Below are 22,278 nucleotides of genomic sequence, written 5' to 3'. Positions count from 1 at the left end.
GAGGAACAAAGGTTGATGGCAGGTGCTTTTTAACAATCCTCTCAAAACATTTCATGACATTAGAAGTCAAAGCAACTGGTCTGTAGTTATTCAGACAAGAGCAATTGGCTTTTTTGGGAAGAGGATGATATTTGTTACCTTGAAGCAAGTGGGTACTTTTCTAGAGCAAGGGAGGTGTTGAAGATATCAGTTGTAACTGAGCATAGGTGATCTGCACATCCTTTAGTACTTTACCCAGTATATTGTCTGGGCCAGCAGCCTTCCTGGGGTTCACTTTCTTTAGCTGACACCTCACTTCCTCGGAGTTATGACTGAGCACCCCCTCAATGCAGTCAGTGGGTAACCTAGTTGTAGGCAAAGAAGTTCAGCATGTCCAAAAATTCAATGCTGTCTTTGCACTGAGCTGCCCGGGTTTTATAAATCAGTGATCTGTTGTATCCCTTGTCAAAGACTCCTAGTATCCCTCGTGTCCTCGAAGCGACACTGTACCCTCCTTCCTTACTCCCTCTTAGCCTCTTTAATGCCTCTTTTTAGATTTGCTCTGGCTTCACTTAGACCTTCCTTGTCTTTTGACCTGAATGCTGCATTCCTTGCCTTCAGGAGTTCATAGACTTTACTAGTGAGCTAAAGCTTTTGGTTTGCTCTAACTGTGATAATTGTGGTGACAGATACATCATCAACACACTTTGAGATGTATGCCATTACTGCTTCTGTGTAGTTATCTATGTTTACCTGTTGATCTGATGTGGCTGCCTCTCTGAATACATCCCAGCAGGTACTTTCAAAAAGAGTCCTGGAGACATTCCGTTGCCCCCTCATGCCAAACTCTGATCAGCTTTGCTGTGGGCTTTTCTCTAGTCAGTGCAGGTTTGTAGGCTGGTAGAAGCACTTTGGAAAGGTGACTGGAGCTTCCTAGGTTGTTGTACTGCCGTTTAGGCTCCTTTTATGTTGGTGTATGCCCAGTCCAAAATACTTGTACCTTTTGTGGGAAAGTCTACATATTGATAATAAAGGTGTAGCACCTCTCTCAGATCAGATTGATTGAAGTCACCTGCTACCACGTGTGCAAAGTCTGTGCTTTTACTCTGTAGCTCACAGATAGAGTTGTGTAGTTTGTTCAGGGCTTCAGTGCTATTAGCACTGGGTGGAATGACCACTACTGTTACACAGACTCTATTAAACTCCCTGGGTACGTAAAAAGGTTGACATTTTAAGGACAGGAACTGTAGATTATCAGAGCAGTGTGTGTGTACAATCTCACAGTTCTTACACCATCTTTCATTAACGTACATACAAAGTCCACCTCCCTTGGCTTTTCCACACAAGGCTTGGCATCTGTCTGCATGTAAGTGTGTAAAACCCTCTATAAGTTAACAGCACTATCACTGATCTTGCTATGCAGCCATCTCTCACTAAATATCAATAAACAGTTATTTCTTAACTTATAATTTGTGGAGAGTTCCATCCTTAAAATGTCCACCTTGTTGTTCAGTGAGCACACATTAGCTAGCAGTATGGATGGCAGTGCACGCCTGTGAGGCCTACGAGGATTAGTCTTCAGTTTAGCAGCAATCCCAGCTTTGCAACCTCTTTTCCTGATTCACTGACATCTTTTCTTCTTATAACTTATCCGGAGAGTTCCAGAACCTTCTTCCTGTAGTTTCAGGCACCTTAGAGCATATTGGGTTAAAATACAAAGATCCAGGAGTTATGAGAGTGAACTAGTAAGGAAATACTTAGGTCCCCTGAATCCTGCAATAAACAACCACAGGAGCAAGGCACTTGGTGAATATCCTTGGGGCAGTAGAAAGGCCAAAGGGCAAAGCAGAGAACTGAAAATGCCAAGAAGCAACAGAGAAGCATAAAAACTTCCTGAAAAAAGAATGAATTGGAATATTGAGATAAGCATTCTTGAGATCCAAAGACACCATCTAAGCCTGAAGAAGCAGAAGATTGTACAAAGTTTGAAGGGACAACATTCAAAAGGAGTGCACTCTCAGAAAAGTGTTAGATGACAGAGGTCTAGAACTGGTCTCCAAGTAGCCTCTTTCCTGGGCACTAGAATCATCCTGAAGTAACCCCCCTTTTGAGACACAGGCAACTCCTTCAACAGTACCCTGAGTCAAAAGATCCCAAAGCACCTCTGGAAAAAATGATAGTTGTTCCTGAGGGGGATGAGGCATACCCATAAAAGGGGAAGGGATTTCTAGACCATGAAATACCCCCAGTGAATAATGGACAGGACCCAGGAATCCTGAGTAATCTACAGTCAAGTGGGGGGGGGGGGGACAGAGAGGCGAAAAGAAAGAAAAACGTGGCTGGGAAGAAGAGGATAGTCAGACTTCTTAGGCAGGAATGTCTAAGTAGCCTTAGCAGGAAGAGCCTGCTTGCCACCCTTTTTACCCTTAGCTTGATGGTGAGTTTACCTGCGAACAAAGGCTGGCTTATTGGGGCAGTTTCTCTGAAATTTAGACACAGGAGAAATAAAAAAAGAAGTTATATACTTACCATAATGTTCCATCTGTGTTGTCCACTTTCATTTATCCTTGACATATGGGTTTGAGGCCATTACTACAGCTCGTGGAAGCCAAACACTCTAGAGTCTAACCCTTACCCACAATGTTCCTTTCCCTATTACCTCAGATTGAGCTTGCAGAAATATAGACAAAGTGACAGAACCCCAAAAACATTTAGCGAGTCCATATCCGGAAACATAATAATAATAATAATAATGATAATAATAGCAGAAGTGGCATATATCCATTATCCAAACCACCAAAAACCTTAAGGGCAGGGGGAAGGAAGGTGGGGAGTCAAAGGTAAATGAAAATGGACAACACAGATAGAACGTTATGGTGAGTACACAAGTTCTTTATCTGATATTCTCAATTTTCACTTTATCTCTGTCCCCAGCTACCTTAGGCCTTGGGTGGACTAAGGAAGGATATTCCTGAGCACCATAGAACCAAATGACTCTTCCTATGGAGACCAAATCCAATTTGTAATAAGCAATAAAGGCATGAGGAGTAGCCCAAGTTGCTGCTGCACCAATGTCATCCATAGAAGCTCCCATCTGAATAACTGCTGAAGTAGCTAATCCTCTTGTTGAATGAGCCTTTGAATGCCTAGGCAAATGAATTTTATTTTTATTATACATAAAAGAAATGCAATCTTTCAGCCATCTGGCTAGCTTCACTTTACTCACTGGTTGGCCAAGTCTTGTATACGAAAATGACAAAAAGTTGATCGGATTGTATTATATTCTCAGTTTTGTGCAAACAGAAGCAATTGTCTGTGAAAATCTAATACATGTAAGCAGTATTCGCCTTCGTTAGCAAAACTGGGAAAAATACTGGTAAATGAATAGTCTTATTGATACTGCTCTCTGACACTTCCTTAGGCAAAAAGGAAGGACTGGTTCTTAGTGAAACACTGTCTTTATGGAAAATCAGGTACGGAGGACTACAAGATAAGGCTTGTATTTCTGAAATCCTTCTGGCAGAAGTTATTGCTACTAAGAATATAGTTTTCCAGAATAAAAACTTTAGATCACATTCAGCTGATGGTTCAAAAGGAGACTGAACAATAGTTTGTAACACTAAGTTCAGATCCCACGGTGGAGTAGGATCTTTGTAAGGTGGTTTTAGCAAGATAATTCCCTTTAAGAAGGCTTTACAAAGTTTATGAGAAGCCAAGAAGGATTTTCCAAAACCATTATGGAAATTACAAATAGCTGCTAATTGAATGTTGATGGTAGATTGAGAAGTAAGTGTTTTGAAAAGTGAAGCTAAAAATTCTAGGATCTTATCAATGAGCACTGAAAAAGGATCAACATTCTTGTCACAAGCCCAAAAGGTAAATCTTCTCCATTTAGTAGCAAATAGTATGCTTGTAGCTGGTTTATGCAAGGCCAAATGAATATGGCGTACTGGGGAGGAAAGTGAAGGAAGCCTGGCTATTAATGGAACTGGAGAAACCAAACTGTCAGCTTGAGGTTCACAATGTTTGGATGAAGTAGTCCCACTGGATGAGACAGAAGATCTGGAACCAGGTCCAGAATCCAAGGTTGTTGAATCAGATACGGCCAAAGGAAGGGGAGCTACATCTGTCAAGGCCAATAAGGTGCAATGAGGATTACTTTGCTCTTCAGCCTGATTGCTTTCTGTAGGAATTGTGGAATTAGGTGAAACAGGGAAAAGGCATACAGCAGTCCAGAGGGCCAAGTGTGTAGAAGAGCATTTCTTGGGGACTCCCCTGGCAGGGGAATCAGGGCAAAATAGTTGCTGCACTTGTTGTTTAGGGGAGAGGCAAACAGGTCACAGAAGGCTGGCCCCACAGACAAAAATCTTTTCCTGTCAACTTTGAATTGAGGGACCACTCATGTGGTAGAATAATATACCTGCTTACTGTGTCTGCCATCACACTGGAACTCCCCAGAATGCGCAGTGCTATCAGAAAGTGGTTGGAAGAGATCACCCATTGCCACACTCAGAGCTTCTCGACATACGGGATAGGATTTGGTTCCTCCCTGCTTGTTGATGTACCAAACCGCTGACATATTGTCTGGATTGTAACTGTTCCCAAAGGAACAGCAGTCTGAAAGGCTTGCAACTCTAAAAGCACTGCCTGTTATTTGGGATATTTTGCAGTCACCCTAATGATAATGGACATCAGCTAGGTATAACAGCCCTGTATTTCTTATGCTTAGTCAAACACTCTGCTTGTGCTGTGCTGATGAGGTCATAACAAGGCCAAAATATGCATATCCACAGCTAGTGGGGTTTGGCTTTATAGGCCCGAAATTGTACATTAAAATGACGAAACAAGTCATGGACATTCAGAATCGCCAATTAGCTGAAACATCTGGTGTTCATAAGGGTCATTTGCATATATCCCATGTGCCTCTGATTCAAGAGGCTTGAGAGGTCACTCATTGGAAGTTCTAGCTTGGCTAGAGTTTTCATTTAGTTTTTACTGATTTTCTGAGGTCCTAAGAAACCTCAGTATTCTCCCAATGAAAACACTGTCACATTCTGGCAATAGTCTCAAAGAAAGAGAAACCACCACTGGGAGAATCAGAAACTGAGCTCTCATCTGAGTCTGAATCAGAAATCTGAGGAAAAAATACTACATCCATCTCTGCATCTTCCTCTTCAGATTCAGAATCTTGAATCTTTTCAGGAAAAGGATTCCATCTCTCTTTTACCAGAAGCTACTTTACAAGAAGGATCAATTGCCTGAATTAAACCCTGAGCTAGAACCAGTAAACTACTCCTATCCAAAGAAAATTGAGGAGAAGTAGATCCATACCTGTTTTTTCTGTTTCATTTTGTAAGGAAAAATGGCCAACTGTGTTACTAATAGCAGCAGCAGCTTCCCCTGGGATGGGAACAGTATTCTGACACAACAGGGAAACCTACCCTGTTCCTCTCCCAAAACCAACAAGAGTGGCTCTCCTTGCTCACTGAGGGGACACCAACAGCTGCAGAGGACGTGGCTAACCCAATGTCCATAGTGTCTGTAGCTGTTACACCAGAGGGAGCCGGGGAAAAGATGAATTGTCAGAGATACAAAAAATGGCCACATCAGTCACCCACCTGCGGCTGAGACAAACTGCTAGCTTACTGCAGTGGCAAAAGCTGTTTGCTTAGGGGGGGCTGGAAAAAGGACTGTCCATGAGATCAGTAGTCTTTACCATGGTCAAGCAAAAAATGGTGCCTCTTTCCCAGTGAAGGCAAGCAGCAATTCTCACTAAATATTACCAGGTCACAACAGTTACTTTTTTTTACAGAAAAGCACAGTAAAAGCAGTTTACAACACTATTTTACTTTTGCAAGGCTGGCATAAACACAATTTGTCCACAAAAAATGCTTTCAGTTACTTTACACCACTTTTAAACTGACTGAAAAAACAAGCGCTCTGTTTAAAAGTATGTTACATTCTCAAGACCGTCCATTAAAACACAACAGTCCTAGCTTTAAAAGAACTTTCCAGAAGAGAAAAGTAATAAAACATTATCAAAATTAAGATAATTGAAGTCCTTCCGTAAAGGAAACTTATCTGCCCAGCAAAGGAACCACAAGTCGACTGTCGACCTTGGAAAGACTCAGAGAAGAGTAGACTTCAGCAGCAGTAAAGCTTTGAAGGGCTTCATGTCAAAACTTGTCTTTTAGTCAGCTCAGCTTGAGCTGCCTGACAGTTTGGGCATATGGATGGTGCCCTGAAGCTTTAGTAGCAGGCCGGCTGCTATATCCTTGCCAGGATATAACCCATACAGCTAGGTCTGCTGCAGCAGTAATCAATATGTACAGTTATGGTTCTTACATATAATTTCAACTTCCCAAACAGACCAGATAGTTCACATGTAATCAGTTACATAACACTACTACAGTACATACAGTACCAGCACAGAAGGGATATTATTTGTTTTGCCTGTTTCACATGATCTTTTCTGCAGACACTTTCAGTAGGTTTTCTTTTGAATCAGAGATCATACTTTCAATGAAAGCAGAGAAATTGAGACCCTTCAAATCTACAGTGATTTGTAACTCATCCTTAGGATATATAGTCTGGAAATAGGTCACATTAGGTAAGGGGAGTGCAATGACTGAAGTGGGAATATGGCAGCCTTTCTTTCCACTTCTACACAGTCTGCAAATTCATGCCCATTCACTAGAAAATGATCAATGTGTCAGTATTAGCTGGAATCAGACTCTTGAACATGTACCAATTCATTTCAAAGACCATAGGAAAGCCTTATTTCTTCTCTTAAATACTTTCACTCCAAAGGTGGCTGTTCTAAAGGTCATCATAGCAAAATCAGACACAACTTTATAAAACTGAGAAAATCTTTTAATCCTGCTGTGCTGCAAACTGACTTCCACCTCATCCAACTGATCCTAGCATGGGATTCTGTTGTGTATGTGTTGGGGGCATGTGCTACATTTCTGACATTCCCAGTATATTTAATATTAAACTGATATGTCCATACTCATACTACATAAAAGAATAAATGAGCAAGTACCAGACCTGGACACAAGCTCACTTTGCATGTGGTGCCACAAGCCAAGTCTTCCTAATCCTATCCCTAATGTGAACACATACCTGCTTATGCCTTACATCTCCTAACTCTCCCTTCTTCACTCATTTCCTTACTTCTATTCATTTATCTCCCCTGGCTTTCTCTAAATATACCATAAGCCTGCTTTTCTCTCACTTAATATTGCAATTCCTGTTTTATGTTATACTAACTTACCTTTAATTTCTGTATAAACTAGCTAAAATTTCTCTAAATATTAAATCTTCATCATATAACTTTAACTATTCTTAACCAACTTTTTCATATTATGTCTAATTTGGTACAATTGTTTAAACTGTAGATGCTTTTCTATTATTTTTGAAGACCGCAAAGTTATTGCTCTTAAAATGTTTTGTAATACTTTGGAACTTTTCTCCCTGGGCCTCCACCGAAAATGGGCTCCTACCTAGTCAGACTTTCCTGGCAACCAAATGTCAATAAATGAATAAATAAGAACTCCCTAAAACAGCATTATCTGAGGCACGGGGTAGCTTATACAGACCTTGTAGCCACCTGATGGCTGTAAAGTCGTTCCCCTTCATTAGAAAACACTCTTGCTAGTCCAAAATCTGCAATCTTCAGGTGGCCAGTAGAACTTATTAGCAAATTAGCAGGTTTAAGGTCCTGAAAAGAAAAGAAATAACAGTAGTCAAGGACAATGATCAGTTATTGTCTATGCAAAACTAATAATCATTTTTTCCACATATTAAAGTTATTTATTCATTTCTAGTCAGAATATGTACCAGACATTAAATATACTCCTTGACCACGTCAGACACAAAGAAGGTGGAAAAATTATGAAGTACTACTGAAACAATCAAATCTATGAGAAATACACCAAGGTATAGCTACAGGCAGACATGATACAGTGGAGATGGAAAACATTAAGTTCAAGTAAAATTCTCAGTGCAGCAACAGCTATAGTTGCCATAATTTAGCATCTCAATGCTAACTCAACCAGAATGAAGGAGTGACCTTTCATACAGGGAACAACAACAACAGACTAATCTTTTATAGTTCGCTAGAAAGGATGAAAATTTAGCAATTGTCAAAGGAGGCAGAGCAATAAATTTCTGATGGGCATACAACTGAAGTGCAATAATCATTCTGTGTTGTGCAACATTAGTACAGCAACGGAGCAAAGCATCACAAATTTGAAAGCCTTGGATTATCAGCTGAACAGTCCATTTCAACTTTGCCCGGTTTGTGAGAGAAAATGAGGAAAATAGAAGAGTCCACCTGACAAAGGCCATAAAGAAAACAACAAATCCTTGCACTTGGTAAATATGCTGATAAGGAAAAGCTACTACTTTTCAGAAAGTGATCAAATGGCAACACAGTTTCCTGTGACCTGTGGCAGACCCAAAGGCCATTAAAGCACAGACCACAAAATGCCAGGAGTATAAGCTAATAAACACACTTAGCTGTCTAACACAATTTTAAGGGCAAACATGGATTTGGAGCATCTGATGTCAACTGGAAATATATTCCAAATAGTGTCTAGTAACAAAGAAATAAAACATTCTCTTTTAGTAGTTTTAAATGTATACATTTTAAACAGATTACGATTTCTCAGCTGGAATGAATTGTCGATGTCTGAATCCAGTGACAACCTTAATGCTTCACCCTGAAGTGTCTTAAATGCAGGAAAGTCTGCTCATTATGTGAATGAATAAAGACTAAGCAAGTTTAAATGCTCTTTGTATGTTGCATCCTTACAAAAAGGTATACATTTGGTAATTTTTCTACCACTTTTCAAGGCCAACAAGTGGTACAGAGCTCAAGGTAATAGCAGCTGTTGGTCTTGCTGTTCCAAAAAAGCATCACTTTACATTTATCTGAATTCAGATATAGGCCATAATTTTAGTCAAACACTTGCTTCAGTTATTATAAACATCAGGTTTCCTAAAAATGAAGGTTTCAGTCTAAATATCATCTGCATATCTTAACAGCCAGTGTTTTTGTGTTGTTGGAAATGAGAAAAAAAAATTAAACAAAATGGGACCTAACACAGAATTATATGGAAACCCTGGTAAAACTATGGAGCAATCCAAGTATTCACCAAGCACACGAACTGCTGGTTCCTTTGCTAGCAACCATGTTTTTATCCAGTGAATTACAGAACTACTTGCTCTCAGCATAATGGGGGGATGGAGCCATCAAATGCTTTAGTGAGATCTAGATAGATAACTTCAACACTAATCCCTTTATCAAGTCCTTACTGCTTCATAAAAAAACTGACAAGCACGACAGGTCAACCTACCCTTCATAAAATCATGCTGCTAAGTCTAGTAATGATACATCGAGAATTACTTTCGAGAATTTGAAGCAGGCACCTTTCAAAGCATTTATAAAGAATGCAGGACACAATGACTGATCAGTAATTCTTGAGTTTGCCATAACACCCTCCCTTGTGAAGTGAGATAACATCAGCTAATTTCCAGGAGAGAAGAACAAAACCCCGCTGAATGAAGTTACTGAGCAGCAATGCAAGTACGTTTACAAGCGAGTCTTAAATGTAGTGAATTAACAGGTCTGGAATATCATACTATTATTTGCTTCTTACATTCTTTAAAGCTGTGTTCAACATATCTGGAAATGTAACGACAACTGCAGTCAACTCTTGTTGAACTTATTGGAAAATTAATATTTACTTTTGGTGTAACTAGCTGAATACAGAACATAATGAAAAGCAGCATAATGTCTGTGGTTTCTAAAACTCAACAATTGACAATCAGTGGACCAACTTTAAAATGACTACACCTTTGATGGTTCACATGTTAAAAAACAGTTATCTTTGGCTTTTGCTAGATGTTCATCATACATAGCTTCAGCTTTTGAACAACTAGGTGAAGTTTTCTTTGCTGCCTCATTACATAATTTATAGCACCTCTTGTTCTGTGTGACTTACAAACTGAAAACCTACACGTTTTATATCTCATCAGTTTTTCCAATTTCTTATTCTACCATAGGGAAGGGGATGAAAAGTTTATATTCTTAGTTATATGAACCTTGCACCGACTCAGAAAGTATAGTTGTATAAAAACTTACCATAACAGTAGATGTCCTTCTCTTCACTGTTGCAATATTCTTTTACAAACAGAATCCCCTGCAAAGGGCAGCCCCAATGTCTGGCCAGTATACCAAAGCCTTATTTATAGATGCCATACGTCACACTCAAGGCATAGGACATAGAGGTAACATACAGACTGACAGACCTCAGAACAGAAAAGCCCGAGGAAGAACAATCAGTCTTAGGAACTAGTAAGAACATGTGCATCCAGAAAAGAAATTAAAGAATTCCAGACCAAGAAAATAGAAGGAAAAGAGCAGAGCACAAGGGGGAGGATGGAGGAAGTGAATACTGCAACAGTGAAGAGAAGGACATCTACTATTATGGTAAAACTTTACACAACTGTACTATGTCCTTCCATATCATTGTTGCAGTATTCTTTACAAACGGGAGAGAACAAAAGCTCAAGATGAATCTTGGGAGGAGGAAGGCACAGAGGAGCCCTCTAGAAACTCATGCAGGATAGCTCTGGCAAAGCCAGCTATTGCTCTGGAAACAACATCCAAGCTGTAATGCTTAGTGAAGGTATGGACAGAAATCCAAGTAGCAGCCTTAAGGATCGAACTGGTATCCAGTCCTTTGAAAAAGACACCACAGGAAAGCAACAGCTCTGGCAGAATGAGCCTTTGCAGAGGCAGAATGAGCCTTTGCAGAGGCAGAAAGACATTTACCATGAAAGAAATAAAAATATATGGCCTTAGAGATCCATGAGAATATGGTTTGCTTAGAAATAGCCAAACCTAGAGATCTGGGATGAAAAGAGTCAATTTATTTTTTATTTTTATTTTATTTTACATTTATTGACTGGGATAGTCTGACTGGATATATGTCCATTTTCAGTGGAAGCCCGGAGAGAAAAGCTCCAACGGTTGTAACATATGCATTCATCACAATGTAAAGATAAAACAAGAGTCATAATAACATTGTACAAATAAAACACACTTTACAGTCACAGTTAAATTTATACAGTCTAACAAACTTCTAATCTGGCTTAACAAATAAAAAGATATTTGGGTTCCATTTACAAACACAGTATGAGTACACTAGTATGAATAAAGATTTAGTCAGGCTTGGAGTAGGGACATATCCAGTGAGACTTGAAATACTCCTTAAGGGTTTTTTTTTAAATGAGATAGGGTGGTATCTAGGGTAATGTTAGCAGGAAGTGAGTTCCAGATTTTGCTAGCAGAGTTGGCAAACAGGGAGTCACCTGCTGAGTTGTTGGATTTGAAGGTTTGCACTACCTGTCTATTAGATGAGCGGAGTCATCTGGAGTTGGAGTGGGGAAAGATGATGTTTTTCAGTGCAGGTGCATTTTCTGGTTGGTTGAGTGTTTTGTGAGCCACAATAAGTTGATTATACCGAATCTGCCTGGGTAGCTCTAGCCATCCGAGATACTTTAGATTTTTACAATGATGTATTCTATAGGAGACCAGTGGCAAATCTAGCAATGTTATTATAGTAGCTTGAGAGTTTGTTAAGATCAGTTTTATTTAAGCTGGCAAGTAAACGGGAAGCACAGTAGAGGGTAGAGAGTAAATGGGAGTGGGCAATGGCAGTCCTAGCAGGTGGGGTAAGGAATGGCTTTATCCTATATATTGAGCCCAGCTTTCTATTAATGGTTTTGATAGTTTTGATAACATGCACATCAAACTTAAGATTGTTATCTGCAATAACTCCTAGGAGTTTTGTATGGGCATCCGGTGAGATTATGGCACCATTATTAGACTTAGTGGAGAGAGTTAGCGCCATGGATCTTTGGGTGGGAGAAAAAGTAGGAACTTTGTTTTGTTAGGATTTAGAATCAGACAGCAAGAGGCAAGCCAATTCTCTACTAGGTTAAATGTACTCGGAGTTATTGTTATCAGCTCTGTTTGTGAGGTGCCAGTGCAGATCAACATTGAGTCATCTGCATATTGAATACAGTTGGCTTCAGGGATGACAGTGCAGAGGTCATTAATAAAAATGGAAAACAGAAGTGGTCCCAAAATAGACCCCTGGGGGGACACCTAGGGTGTTGGGTAGGAGGTTTGACAGGTTGTTCTGCCATAAGATGGATTGTTGTCTATTGTGCAGGTAAGATTCGAACCATTGGAGAGAGAGTGATTGCCTAGAGACATTGTTGCCAGGGTGTTGATGAGAAGATGGTGGTTAACCATATCAAAAGCCTTGGACAGGTCCAAGAAAAGGACTGAGGATAGCTTGTTGTTGTTCCTGTTATAGTTTATTGCATTTGAGAAGGTGAGGAGAGCTGTGGTAGTACTATGATTTGGCCTGAAGCCATGCTGAGAGATAGTCAGAAGGTTGTTTTAGGTTAGAATGTACAGTTGTTGTTTATGGACACATTTTTCCATAATTTTTGCCAGAGGTGACAGGATGGCTATGGGTCTGTAATTAGATAAATCAGTAGCATTACCACCTTTATGGAGGGGTATGACACGAAATATTTTCTAGATAGTGGGGACTGAGGCTTCTGATATGGACCGGTTAATTAGAATGGAAATGGGGTACGCTATGGTATCAGAAGCTTTTTGCAAATATTCAGCAGAGAGAAGGTCAGCTTAATTTTTTGAGTAGTGATCAAATGAAAGATGTAGACACTGGTTGGAAGCTAAAGGTGGGCTGGGTACTGGGAGTGTTATCCAGTGGGTTAATGGAGTTAAGAGGTAATTGGCTAGCGAGGGCTTGAATAGTTTCAGTAAAGAAATTATTAAAGGTGTTAGCAATATCTACTGGTAGTTTATCAGTAGAGTGGTGGGCTGACCTGGGTGCAGCAATTTATTTATCCCTGCCCAGAATTTTTGGGGGTTATTTTGGTTTCCTTGTTGGAGATGGAAGTGGTAGTTTTTTTTATCTAATAGAATGGATCATTTTGTCTCATTTCTTAGTTCTCTAAATTTGGTTTCATTTAGAGGGTCTTTTGTAGCACGCCATGTTGCCCATGCCTTGTTTCTGACTATGATTTTTTCTTTGGTTTCTTTAGAGAGCCATGGGGCAGCATTTGTTGTTACCCTTGTAGAATGAGCAGGAGCATGAGAATCGAGGATGGTGAGGAATTTATTGTTAAAGTAGACAACAGCTTCGTCTAGGGGCAAGTATTTTAGGGCAGACCAGTTGCATATCTTAAGTTCATCCTGGAACTTACTAGGATTAAAGCTTTTACTATTTCTTATTGTTCTATTCATGGGCTGATGAGAGTTATTTGATTTGTCCTTGCAGATAAAGGTGAGAAAATGATCACTGAGGTCATCGGGGATGGCCCCTGATGTATACATTTGGGGGTGGCTATTGATTAGTATCCAATCCAGTATACTATCTTTTTGGTTAAGTTTCCCTATCCTGATGGGGGTGGATATGATCTGTGTGAATCCATACAGGTTTACATGGGTGATAGGAGATTGAGAGGAACAAGTGTTTCATTCAATGTTAAGATCTCCAAGTACAATGGTTTCTTGTGGATAGTTATTAGCTAACCACTGGAGGATGTATTCTAGGGTATTAGTATTATTCCCTGGGGGAATGTACACGCAGACTATATGCATACATTTGTTTTTGTTAATTTGGAACTTGGCAGCAATTATTTCTGCTTTATTGACCTGGGGTGGTTGAATGGGGACTGTGGTAACATTTAGTGTAGATATGAAGAGTACAGCTATCCCCCCTCCCTTCCTAACAGAGTGATCAAGTCTAATTATATTATACCCAGGTGGTAGAATTTCATTATCTGAGGTTGATGGTTTCAGCCAGGTTTCAGTTAGGCATATAATATCAGGGGAATGGACTTGTAGGAAGGCATGTAGATTATGTACTTTGTTATTTATGCTACGTATATTTAGATGGCAGACCAGGAGGGAGTTGGGGGACTTACTAATAGACAGTGATTCATCTGGGTTAGTGGCAAATGAAGTTGCCCTATCTAGGGTGGCAGGGCCAGGGTTTGGGTGAATATCTCCATCCATTGCGAGGTTATAGCTTATCATTTCTATAAGTTTCAGGATTTTGTTTATAAGTTTTTGATAGTGTTTAGCTTTTGTGCTGATATATCTCGGTCTAATAGGCTGATAGTGTCTAGAGGTTAAGGAGTTGGTTATAGTAGTAACTAGTGGGTAGCCTGTCATGTCCAATACATCTGGTATGGTTTGAGATTTTGGGTGGTGAAATCCTAGGTAAGACTGATTTACAAGTGGAGAGGAAATATGGAATTAACAAGAGGGATAGCAGAGGGAGTAGTGACATTGCTTTGGATGGTAACATAGTTGGTGGCTAGATTAGTGTTATAGGCTTAGGGCCCTAAGGATCTTGTGGTAGGATATTAACTACTGGGAGGAGGGGTGGGAGCTGGAATAGTGTAAGCAGTATAGCACTGATTGGTTCAGATAGGAGAAAATGGAGGGGTGAATGTGGGATGGGTTAAGTTGAGTAGAGGATTATTGATTGGTTTAGCTAGAGGGGGTGTGGTATTGTGGCTATAAAGTTAGACACAGTGGGGGCGGGTGGTAATTGGGGGCAGGGAGAGGTGCAGTGCGAGCCCGAGCGCAGCGAGGGCAAGCGGATGAGGGTTTTACCAAACACAAGGAACCTGCAATCAAAGGTAAGTCTGCTTAGGTTTCCCAGAGTAAGCTTTGACTGCTTAATTTTACTGTTTAAATTGTAAGTCGGGGTATACATTAATTTCCTTATTTACTTACAATTTTTAGTTTACTTTTTTGGGAAATCTCTATATTTTGCTTCCAATTTAAAGATAATATAAGGGGGAATATATGATAGGCAACTAGTGTTCCTAGTGTAGTTTTAGGGGTTGGTACTGTAGTTGGGGCTAGGGAACAGTGCTATAGGCCCAGGCCAGCAAATGTGATATTTACAGAGCGATGTAATGAATAATAAGCTTAGCAGAACATTTGGCCTTTAGGCAGCTTAAAACAGGTTTACAGAGTAATTCAGTAAAAACATTGCTCAGATTTGTGAATGGTTTTAGTCTTATTCAAGATGTCATGAGCGGTCTATGAAAATCAAAAATGTGAAGAATATTATCACTAGCAGACTGCAAAGAAGGAAAAAAGGAGGGCAAATTAACAGACTGATTAAGAGATAACTCATTAACCATCTTGGGCATAAAAGAGGGATTAGCATGAAGAGACACCATGTCCCTATGAAAAACTAAGAAAGAAGGAACAGCCATAAGAGCCTGGAGGTCAGACTCTCTTAGCTGAAGTAAAGGCCAAAAAAAAAAAGGTCTTTCAAGAACAATGTTGCAAGGAAGCTGAAGCTGCAGGCTCAAAAGGAGCTTGGGTCCATTTTTCAAATACAAAATTGAGATCCCAGAAAGGTGGAATAGGCTTCCTGGAATACCTGATAAGAAAGACGCCTTTAAGAAACTGTTTGACCTCGAAACTAGAGGCAAGAGGAGGATTCAATTACAGACCATCAGAAATAGCTAAAAGGTGAGCTTTAACAGAAGAATAAGTTAACCCAGCATGGAGCAATTCACACAAATAAGAGAAAACCAGAGGGTCTTACACAGAAAATGGATCCTATTTACGGGAAAGGCACCAGATAGAAAATCTCTTCCATTTGGACAAATATGATTTCCTGGTAGATAGGGTTCTGCAGGAGGCCAGGAAACTAAGCACAACCTCAGAAAAAAAGGTGCTTAAAAGGGATCAAAACCCTATCACCCTCCAGTGTCAGCTGAACATTGGACAAGTGGGGATGAAGACTCCTCCTCTTCTGTGAGAAGGTGCACCCTGTGATGTAACTTGTGGTGATTGCCCCTGATTAGGTGAAGGGGGAACCAATGCTGTCTGGGCTAAGGCAGTCATCCACAAGATTCTGGAGGAGTCTTGCTTTATTTTGAGCAGTAACCTTGGAATCAGAGGAAGGGGAGGGAAGGCATAGAGAAATATCCCAGTCCAAGAAAAAGATAGGGCATCCACCTTCTAAACCAGAGGGATTTGGGACTCTGGCGATCTACCTGTAGAGTACCTCACTGATGGACAAGGTCCAGAAACACATCTCTGTGAAGCATCCATTCATGAGCGTGTCTACTGGACCTGCTCAAAGAGTCTCCCACTATGTTTTGCTCTGAAGGACTGTATATAGGCCAGAAGAGTCACTTGATATTGGACAGCTAGATCCCAGACCTGAACAGCCAGTCTGAAATGGAGGTAGGACCGTGTCCTCTTTTGTTTGTTGCTATACCACATCACTGTGGTGGTGTCTGTAAAGATTTTGAGAGGACCTGGAAGAACTAGGGAATGGGAAGCCTAAAGAGCTAAAAGGAGAGCTCTCACTTCCTTCATGTTGATGTGATCTGACCTCTGATGAGGAGGCCAGGGAACCAAAGGAAACTCCCCATCCTCTGTCAGAGGCATCCAAAAAATTTTCTGAGAAGGGACTGGGAGTTGAAAGGGAAATCCTGGGTTGAGAGAAACCTAATAAATCCACCAGTGAAGTTCGAGTTTGAGACACAGAAGGAAAGGAACCAAAAAATCCAGTGGATGACAGTGTTGAAGCCACACTAACTTTAGGAACCACTGTAGCTTTCTCATATGGATTCTGGCCAGAGGCAGCACAAGACTAGTGGAAGCCCTGAATCCTAAAACCCTGACAAAATCCCTGGCCGTGACTGAAGCCAGAAGAAGAAGAGATTGAAAAAAGGTGATCAGACAGACAGCCTTGAGTGGAGGCAGGGATGTCAGCATAGGAATTGTATGGATCCTGCAACCGAGAAACACATGATCCTGAGAAGGAACAAGGACTGACTTCTGAAAGTTTATGGTAAACCCCAAGCACTGTAAGAGACAAACCATAAACTGGCAGTGCTGAAGCAAGACCTTGGGGGAATGAAGCCTGAATGAGCAAGTCATCCAGATACGGAAATATTTGAAGAAGAAACAGACAAATGTAAAAACTTCCTGAAAAGGGAATTATTTGGAATGTGAAGATAAGTATCCTTGAGGTCCAGGGATACTAAAAAAGCCTAGGAAAGAAGAACAGGAAACAAGGAGAGAATCGACAACATCAGAAGCTAACAGACCTTCAGAAAGGTGTTGAGCTGAAAAATGTCCAGAATGGGTTTCCAGATGCCCTCCTTCCTGGGGACCAGAAACATCATGGCATGACTTGATTAGTGACCTGTGCCAAAAGACCATGAAGCAATTCTGGAAGGAAAGGAAGTTGTTCCTGAGGAAGTTGAGGGATGCCCAGGAAAGGATGAAGAGAGTTCCACATCATGAAGTATCCCTGGCAGATGATGGACAAAACCCAAGAATCTTGAGTGACCTTTAACCAACTGAGAAAGGACAGAGACGGAGGGATAAGGGAATCTGACTCAATGAAAGGGAAGCAAACTGTCAAATATAACTCGGTTTGTCTTGACAAGGAGGCTTCTGAAAAGTAGGAGGTACATGCCTATTGCCCTTCTTACTTTTAGGAGAACAGCGAGCCTGTCTGCATACAAAAGCAGATTTGGAAGGATAATTCCACTGAAACTTAGGGATAGGAGACACAAAAATATGTTTTAGATCCTGCAAGGTCTTGCCTTTATCCTGGAGGGACTTAAAAGTTCAGCAGCAGAACCAAAAAGGTTCTTATTATCAAATGGAGAATTCAACAACTTAGCTTTAATATCATCAGGTAAGGGCTGGAGACAAAGCCAAGAGTAATGTCTCAAAACAGAACCAAAGGTAGCAGCACTAGAAGAGGCATCAGCTGCATCATAAAGGCATTTAATAGAGTGGTGAGCCACTTGAAAGGTAGAACCCAGTACAGAAATGGTCAAGACCTTCCTTTCTGAATCAGGGAGGTCAGAGAGAGCCTGAGAATCTTGAGAAAGAAGGGTTAAAACATACCTAGTCATATGGGTCTGGTAATTAATAGCCCGAAAAGCCAGGGTGGCAGAAGTATACACCTTTTTGCCAAAACGTTCCATAGCTCTACTGTCTTTGTCTGAAGGAAGTAGTTTAGTAAAGAGCAGAAGTTTAGAGGGTATGTCATACAAGACAGATACTACAGAAGGATCAGCAGAAGGACATCTGTAGAAGAACTTAAAATCATTAGGTACCTTGCATATCCAAAAAACAAACATTACAAGAATTACCCATTAGGTACCTTGTAAAGTCTGTTAGGTTTCTTAGGAGCTAGGGGTTGAGAATCAGGGGCCACAGAGGCTGGTGAAAAGTTATCTAGAATGTAGAAGACAGCATGGGTATGTACCATTAAGAAGCATTTCCAGATGTAGGTGTGTGCATATAAATAATGAGCATGAGCAGGCACCAGTGCCATTTTGAGAGAACAGAGTGACATGGTGTCAGAACTGGGAATGAGAGTACAACATTTTCAAGCCATGAGGTGCAGAATTGAAGGTGAAGGTATACTGAGCTGGTTGACTGAAACAGAGCTCAAATTATCAAAAAGGGCCAGAAATGAACTTAAGGTAACCAGAACTTGCACAAATTATTTGCCAAAGAAAATGAAATGGAACACTTGTAACTCATAAAACGCATTATTAATTAAATGAGTAGCACAAAACGTATTAATGAAATGAAAGGCACAAAATGCATTATTAACTAAGTGAAATGAAATCAACGATATTTGATAAAACTAGCAGAAATATTCATATGGGGCTCAATTACATCCAATTTGCATAACCAGCATGTTTAAAGTAAAATGAGCACAAGAAAAGCATAATAAGCATGGTAATATGTTGAAAGGGCATAAAGAGTACAATAAAAGGGCAAAATAAGCTTAAAAGCAAGGCAACTGCAAGTTTTTTAGTAAAAGACCGTGTTTGGGCATAAACTACTATTTCACATTGACTGAAGCCATTCAAAGCATAACTAGAGCTATTCGAAGTATCTCAGAGTGTGCAAAGTGTTTGCAGAGTGTGTGCTTTATTACAGTGCAATTATTTCAAAGAGTTTGCAGTGTGGAAAGTACAGTTATATTGCAAAGTGCAGTCAAAGTACAGCTATTTCAAAAAGTTTCTTGTGCTGTGTACAGTTTATTTGCAAAGTACAGTAATTTCAAAGTATTTCTTACACTGATGAGGAGTAGCTTCACAAAGTATAGTGATTTTAAAGTGTTTCTGGGCTACAGAGACTTATTTGGCAAAGTGCAGTTTTTCAAAGAGTCTGTTGTGCTACTGGGCATAATTACAAGGTCTGGCATATTTATAGGTGTGTATATTCGTATATAATTCCAAGCACCATCACTACTGTGTGTTTATATGGCACAGCCATTTTGCAGACCCAGTCCACTTGTGTTTTGCTCATAATATAGAGGAAAATATTTGAGCAGGAATACAATATTTTCATATAAGTAGCTTTTTCTGACAAAGATGCACATACGAGGCCATTCATTTTGCTCAACTTAGCTAGGTCAGAAGCCATTGAAAGGGAGCATTCATTTGTGTATGCACCAGAAGTATATGCAAGAGAGGGGGAAACCGCCTTATTGTTGTACTGGCTGAATCAAGAGAGGACACTGAGTAAAACATAAATTTAGAGAAATGTGCAAATCCCAGACAAATGTTACACTAGAAGCATCTATTTTACACAAGAGAACAAAAGCCAGGTGTAACTTTTGCAGCTTATATCACTGACTTGAGAAATAAAGCTAAAATGTGCAGATTTAGTAATTTGAAAGATGAGTTAAAGTGTGTGGTTTTAATAATGCTGCAGTGAGAAAGATTTTGCTTTGTGACAGTGATTTAACATTAAGCAAAGCTGTAGAGATTTGTCGAACCCATGAGCTCACAGAAAGACACACAAGTATGCTTGCAAGTAATAAGAGCACAGTTTCAACAGCCTCTAGAGCAAGCATAGACAGCATGCAGTACGTGGCAAGCAGAAACAGGCCTAAGCACATGGCAGCTGCAACCCCTGCGGGACTTCTTAGGAGGAGCCATAACTTTCCAGCGAGTTCCAAGACTAGCTCAGCAAAAAGGACATGCTCAGTGCCGTACAAAGGTGAGTCGGCAAAACCCAAGTCAAGTTTTATTGTTAACTGTCGTAATTGTGGAGCCAATCAAGTCGAAGATACAAGTGCTTAGCATTTGGTCAGCAATCCCACAAGTGTAAGAAATGGAACCACTTTCAAAAGCTTTGTAAATAAAGCAAACCTCATTCAGTTATTATGGTCACTCAAAACAGAAAGCTGATCATGTAGAAAGCTGCAACCCTACTTTCTATTGTAGATGGTGTATCAGTGGTCAGTGAAAAGGTTAATGGAGTAGATTTGCTGGCAAAGAATGAAGTATTTTGTACTGTCCTGTTTAATGGTAAACCCACAGAGCTCAAAGTAGACACTGGTTCACAGTGCAATGTTATGTCAGCAGAAACATTTGCTAAAGTGAGAGCTGTTGAGCAACTTAATTTGGTTAATTGTGAGAAGCTTGTTGCTTATGGAGGTGAAGAGATTCAAACCAAAGGCTCAGTAGTGCTTTCATGCTATTCGGCTGAGAACAGTTACAGCTTGCAATTTTATGTAGTCAAAAGACCTGTGTAGTCATTATTAGGTCTCAGAGACCGTTTAAGAATGAAACTGCTTTCTTTTACCAAAGAAGTACATCATGTAAGCACATCCCAGTTCCAGCATCAGTGACTCTATTTTCCCAGAGTATGCTGACGTTTTTAATGACAATCTATGCAAACTTCCAGTTGTGTACTCCATGAAAGTAAACCCAAAGGTCAGTCCAGTGGTCAGACTAGCACAGAGAGTTCCAATAGCTATGCAGGACAAAGTCAAGGTCCAATTAGACAAAATGGTGCAGCAAGGTGTGACTTGTCCAGGCACAGAACCAACTGGGTGGGTATCTTCCATGGTAGCTGCTCATAAGAAAAATTCAGTTGAAATCAAAATATGCATTGACCTAAGTGGCTTGAACAAGGCATTAAAGAGACATCATCCCATGTGTACAGTCGAGGAGATTGCCACCCTCATGCCAAATGCCACTGTTTTTCCTATCATAGATGCAAAGAGTTCATTTTGGCAAGTAATGCTTGATCGCAAATCTTAAGTACTGACTACATTCAGTACCCCGTTTGGTAGATACAGATTCCTCGGGATGCCTTTTGGAATGAATTCTGTCAGTGACGTCTTTCAGTATGCAAAAGAGCAATTTTTTTTGGCTGTGTGCAATAATAGATAATTTACTAGTTGGAGACAATGGTGAAGCAGAGCATGAGTAGAAATCTCAGGAAAGTTCTGGACAGAGCGTGTGATGTGAACTTGAAGCTTAATCCTCTAAAATGTAAATTCAGGCTACCAGACATTACTTATGTAGGTCCATTTATTTACCAGTACAGGCTTACAACCAGACCCTTCCAAACAAACAGCCATTCTTGAAATGCCAGTTCCGGACAATGTCCAAGCCTTACAGCGTTTTCTTGGTATGGTTAACTATTTCAGCAAATTTATCCCTGACTTTAGTGAGTTATCAGCACTTTTAAGAGAGTTGGCATGCAAAAATATTGCCTGGTCATGGTTACAACACCAGAGAGCATTTGATAACCTCAAACAGCAAACTGCCAACCCTCCTACATTAAGGTACTATGATGTCCACAAACCAATAGTTCTTTCCTGTGATGCTTCAAAGTTTGGTCTTCGTGCAGTTATTCTTCAAGAGGGCAGACCTGTTGCCTGTGCATCCAGAACTCTTACCCAAACTGAGATGCAGTATGCTCAAATTGAGAAGGAACTTGTGTTTGCACGTTCAAAGTTCCATAATTATATTTATGGCTGAGCTATCCAAATCGACACTGATCATCAACCTCTAGTCACCATTTTAAAGAAGCCTAAACATTCAGCTCCAGCAAGACTACAAAGAATGATACTCAGATTACAAAAGTATAATTTCAAGATAGTCTATACAAAAGGTAAACTTCTTTATCTGACTGAGACATTATCCAGATCACCCAGAAATACCACGGATCAGCTTGATGCAGAGAATTTTGACTTTGATGTCAGGGAAGTACGTAATTTTTCTACCACAAGACTTGATGAGCTGAGAGATCATACAAAGACTGATCCAATTTTGCAAAAGCTCGACCACTTCATCAATGCTGGACGGCCGTCAGAGCAATCCTGTGTACCACCAGAAGTGCAACCTTACTTTCCATACAGAGAT

At 40.2% G+C, this 22,278-nt stretch overlaps 1 protein-coding gene across 2 annotated transcripts in view; it reads right to left on the bottom strand.

Annotated features, from left to right (window-relative positions):
- Window positions 1-22,278, bottom strand: part of CDK20 (cyclin dependent kinase 20) — a 592,070-nt gene that overhangs the window by 222,871 nt on the left and 346,921 nt on the right. For both annotated transcript variants that reach the window (XM_044080368.1, XM_044080369.1), the window contains exon 4: window positions 7,581-7,702. In XM_044080368.1, coding sequence (XP_043936303.1) covers window positions 7,581-7,702 — 122 coding nt within the window. The remainder of the gene's footprint in view (window positions 1-7,580; window positions 7,703-22,278) is intronic.

Source organism: Protopterus annectens, chromosome 8.part0 (genome assembly GCF_019279795.1).
Source record: "Protopterus annectens isolate FY-2018-M chromosome 8.part0, PAN1.0, whole genome shotgun sequence".
NCBI classification, from domain to species: Eukaryota; Metazoa; Chordata; order Ceratodontiformes; family Protopteridae; genus Protopterus; species Protopterus annectens.
Note: the sequence above shows the minus strand (reverse complement) of the source record. Positions and strands in the feature narration are given on the sequence as shown.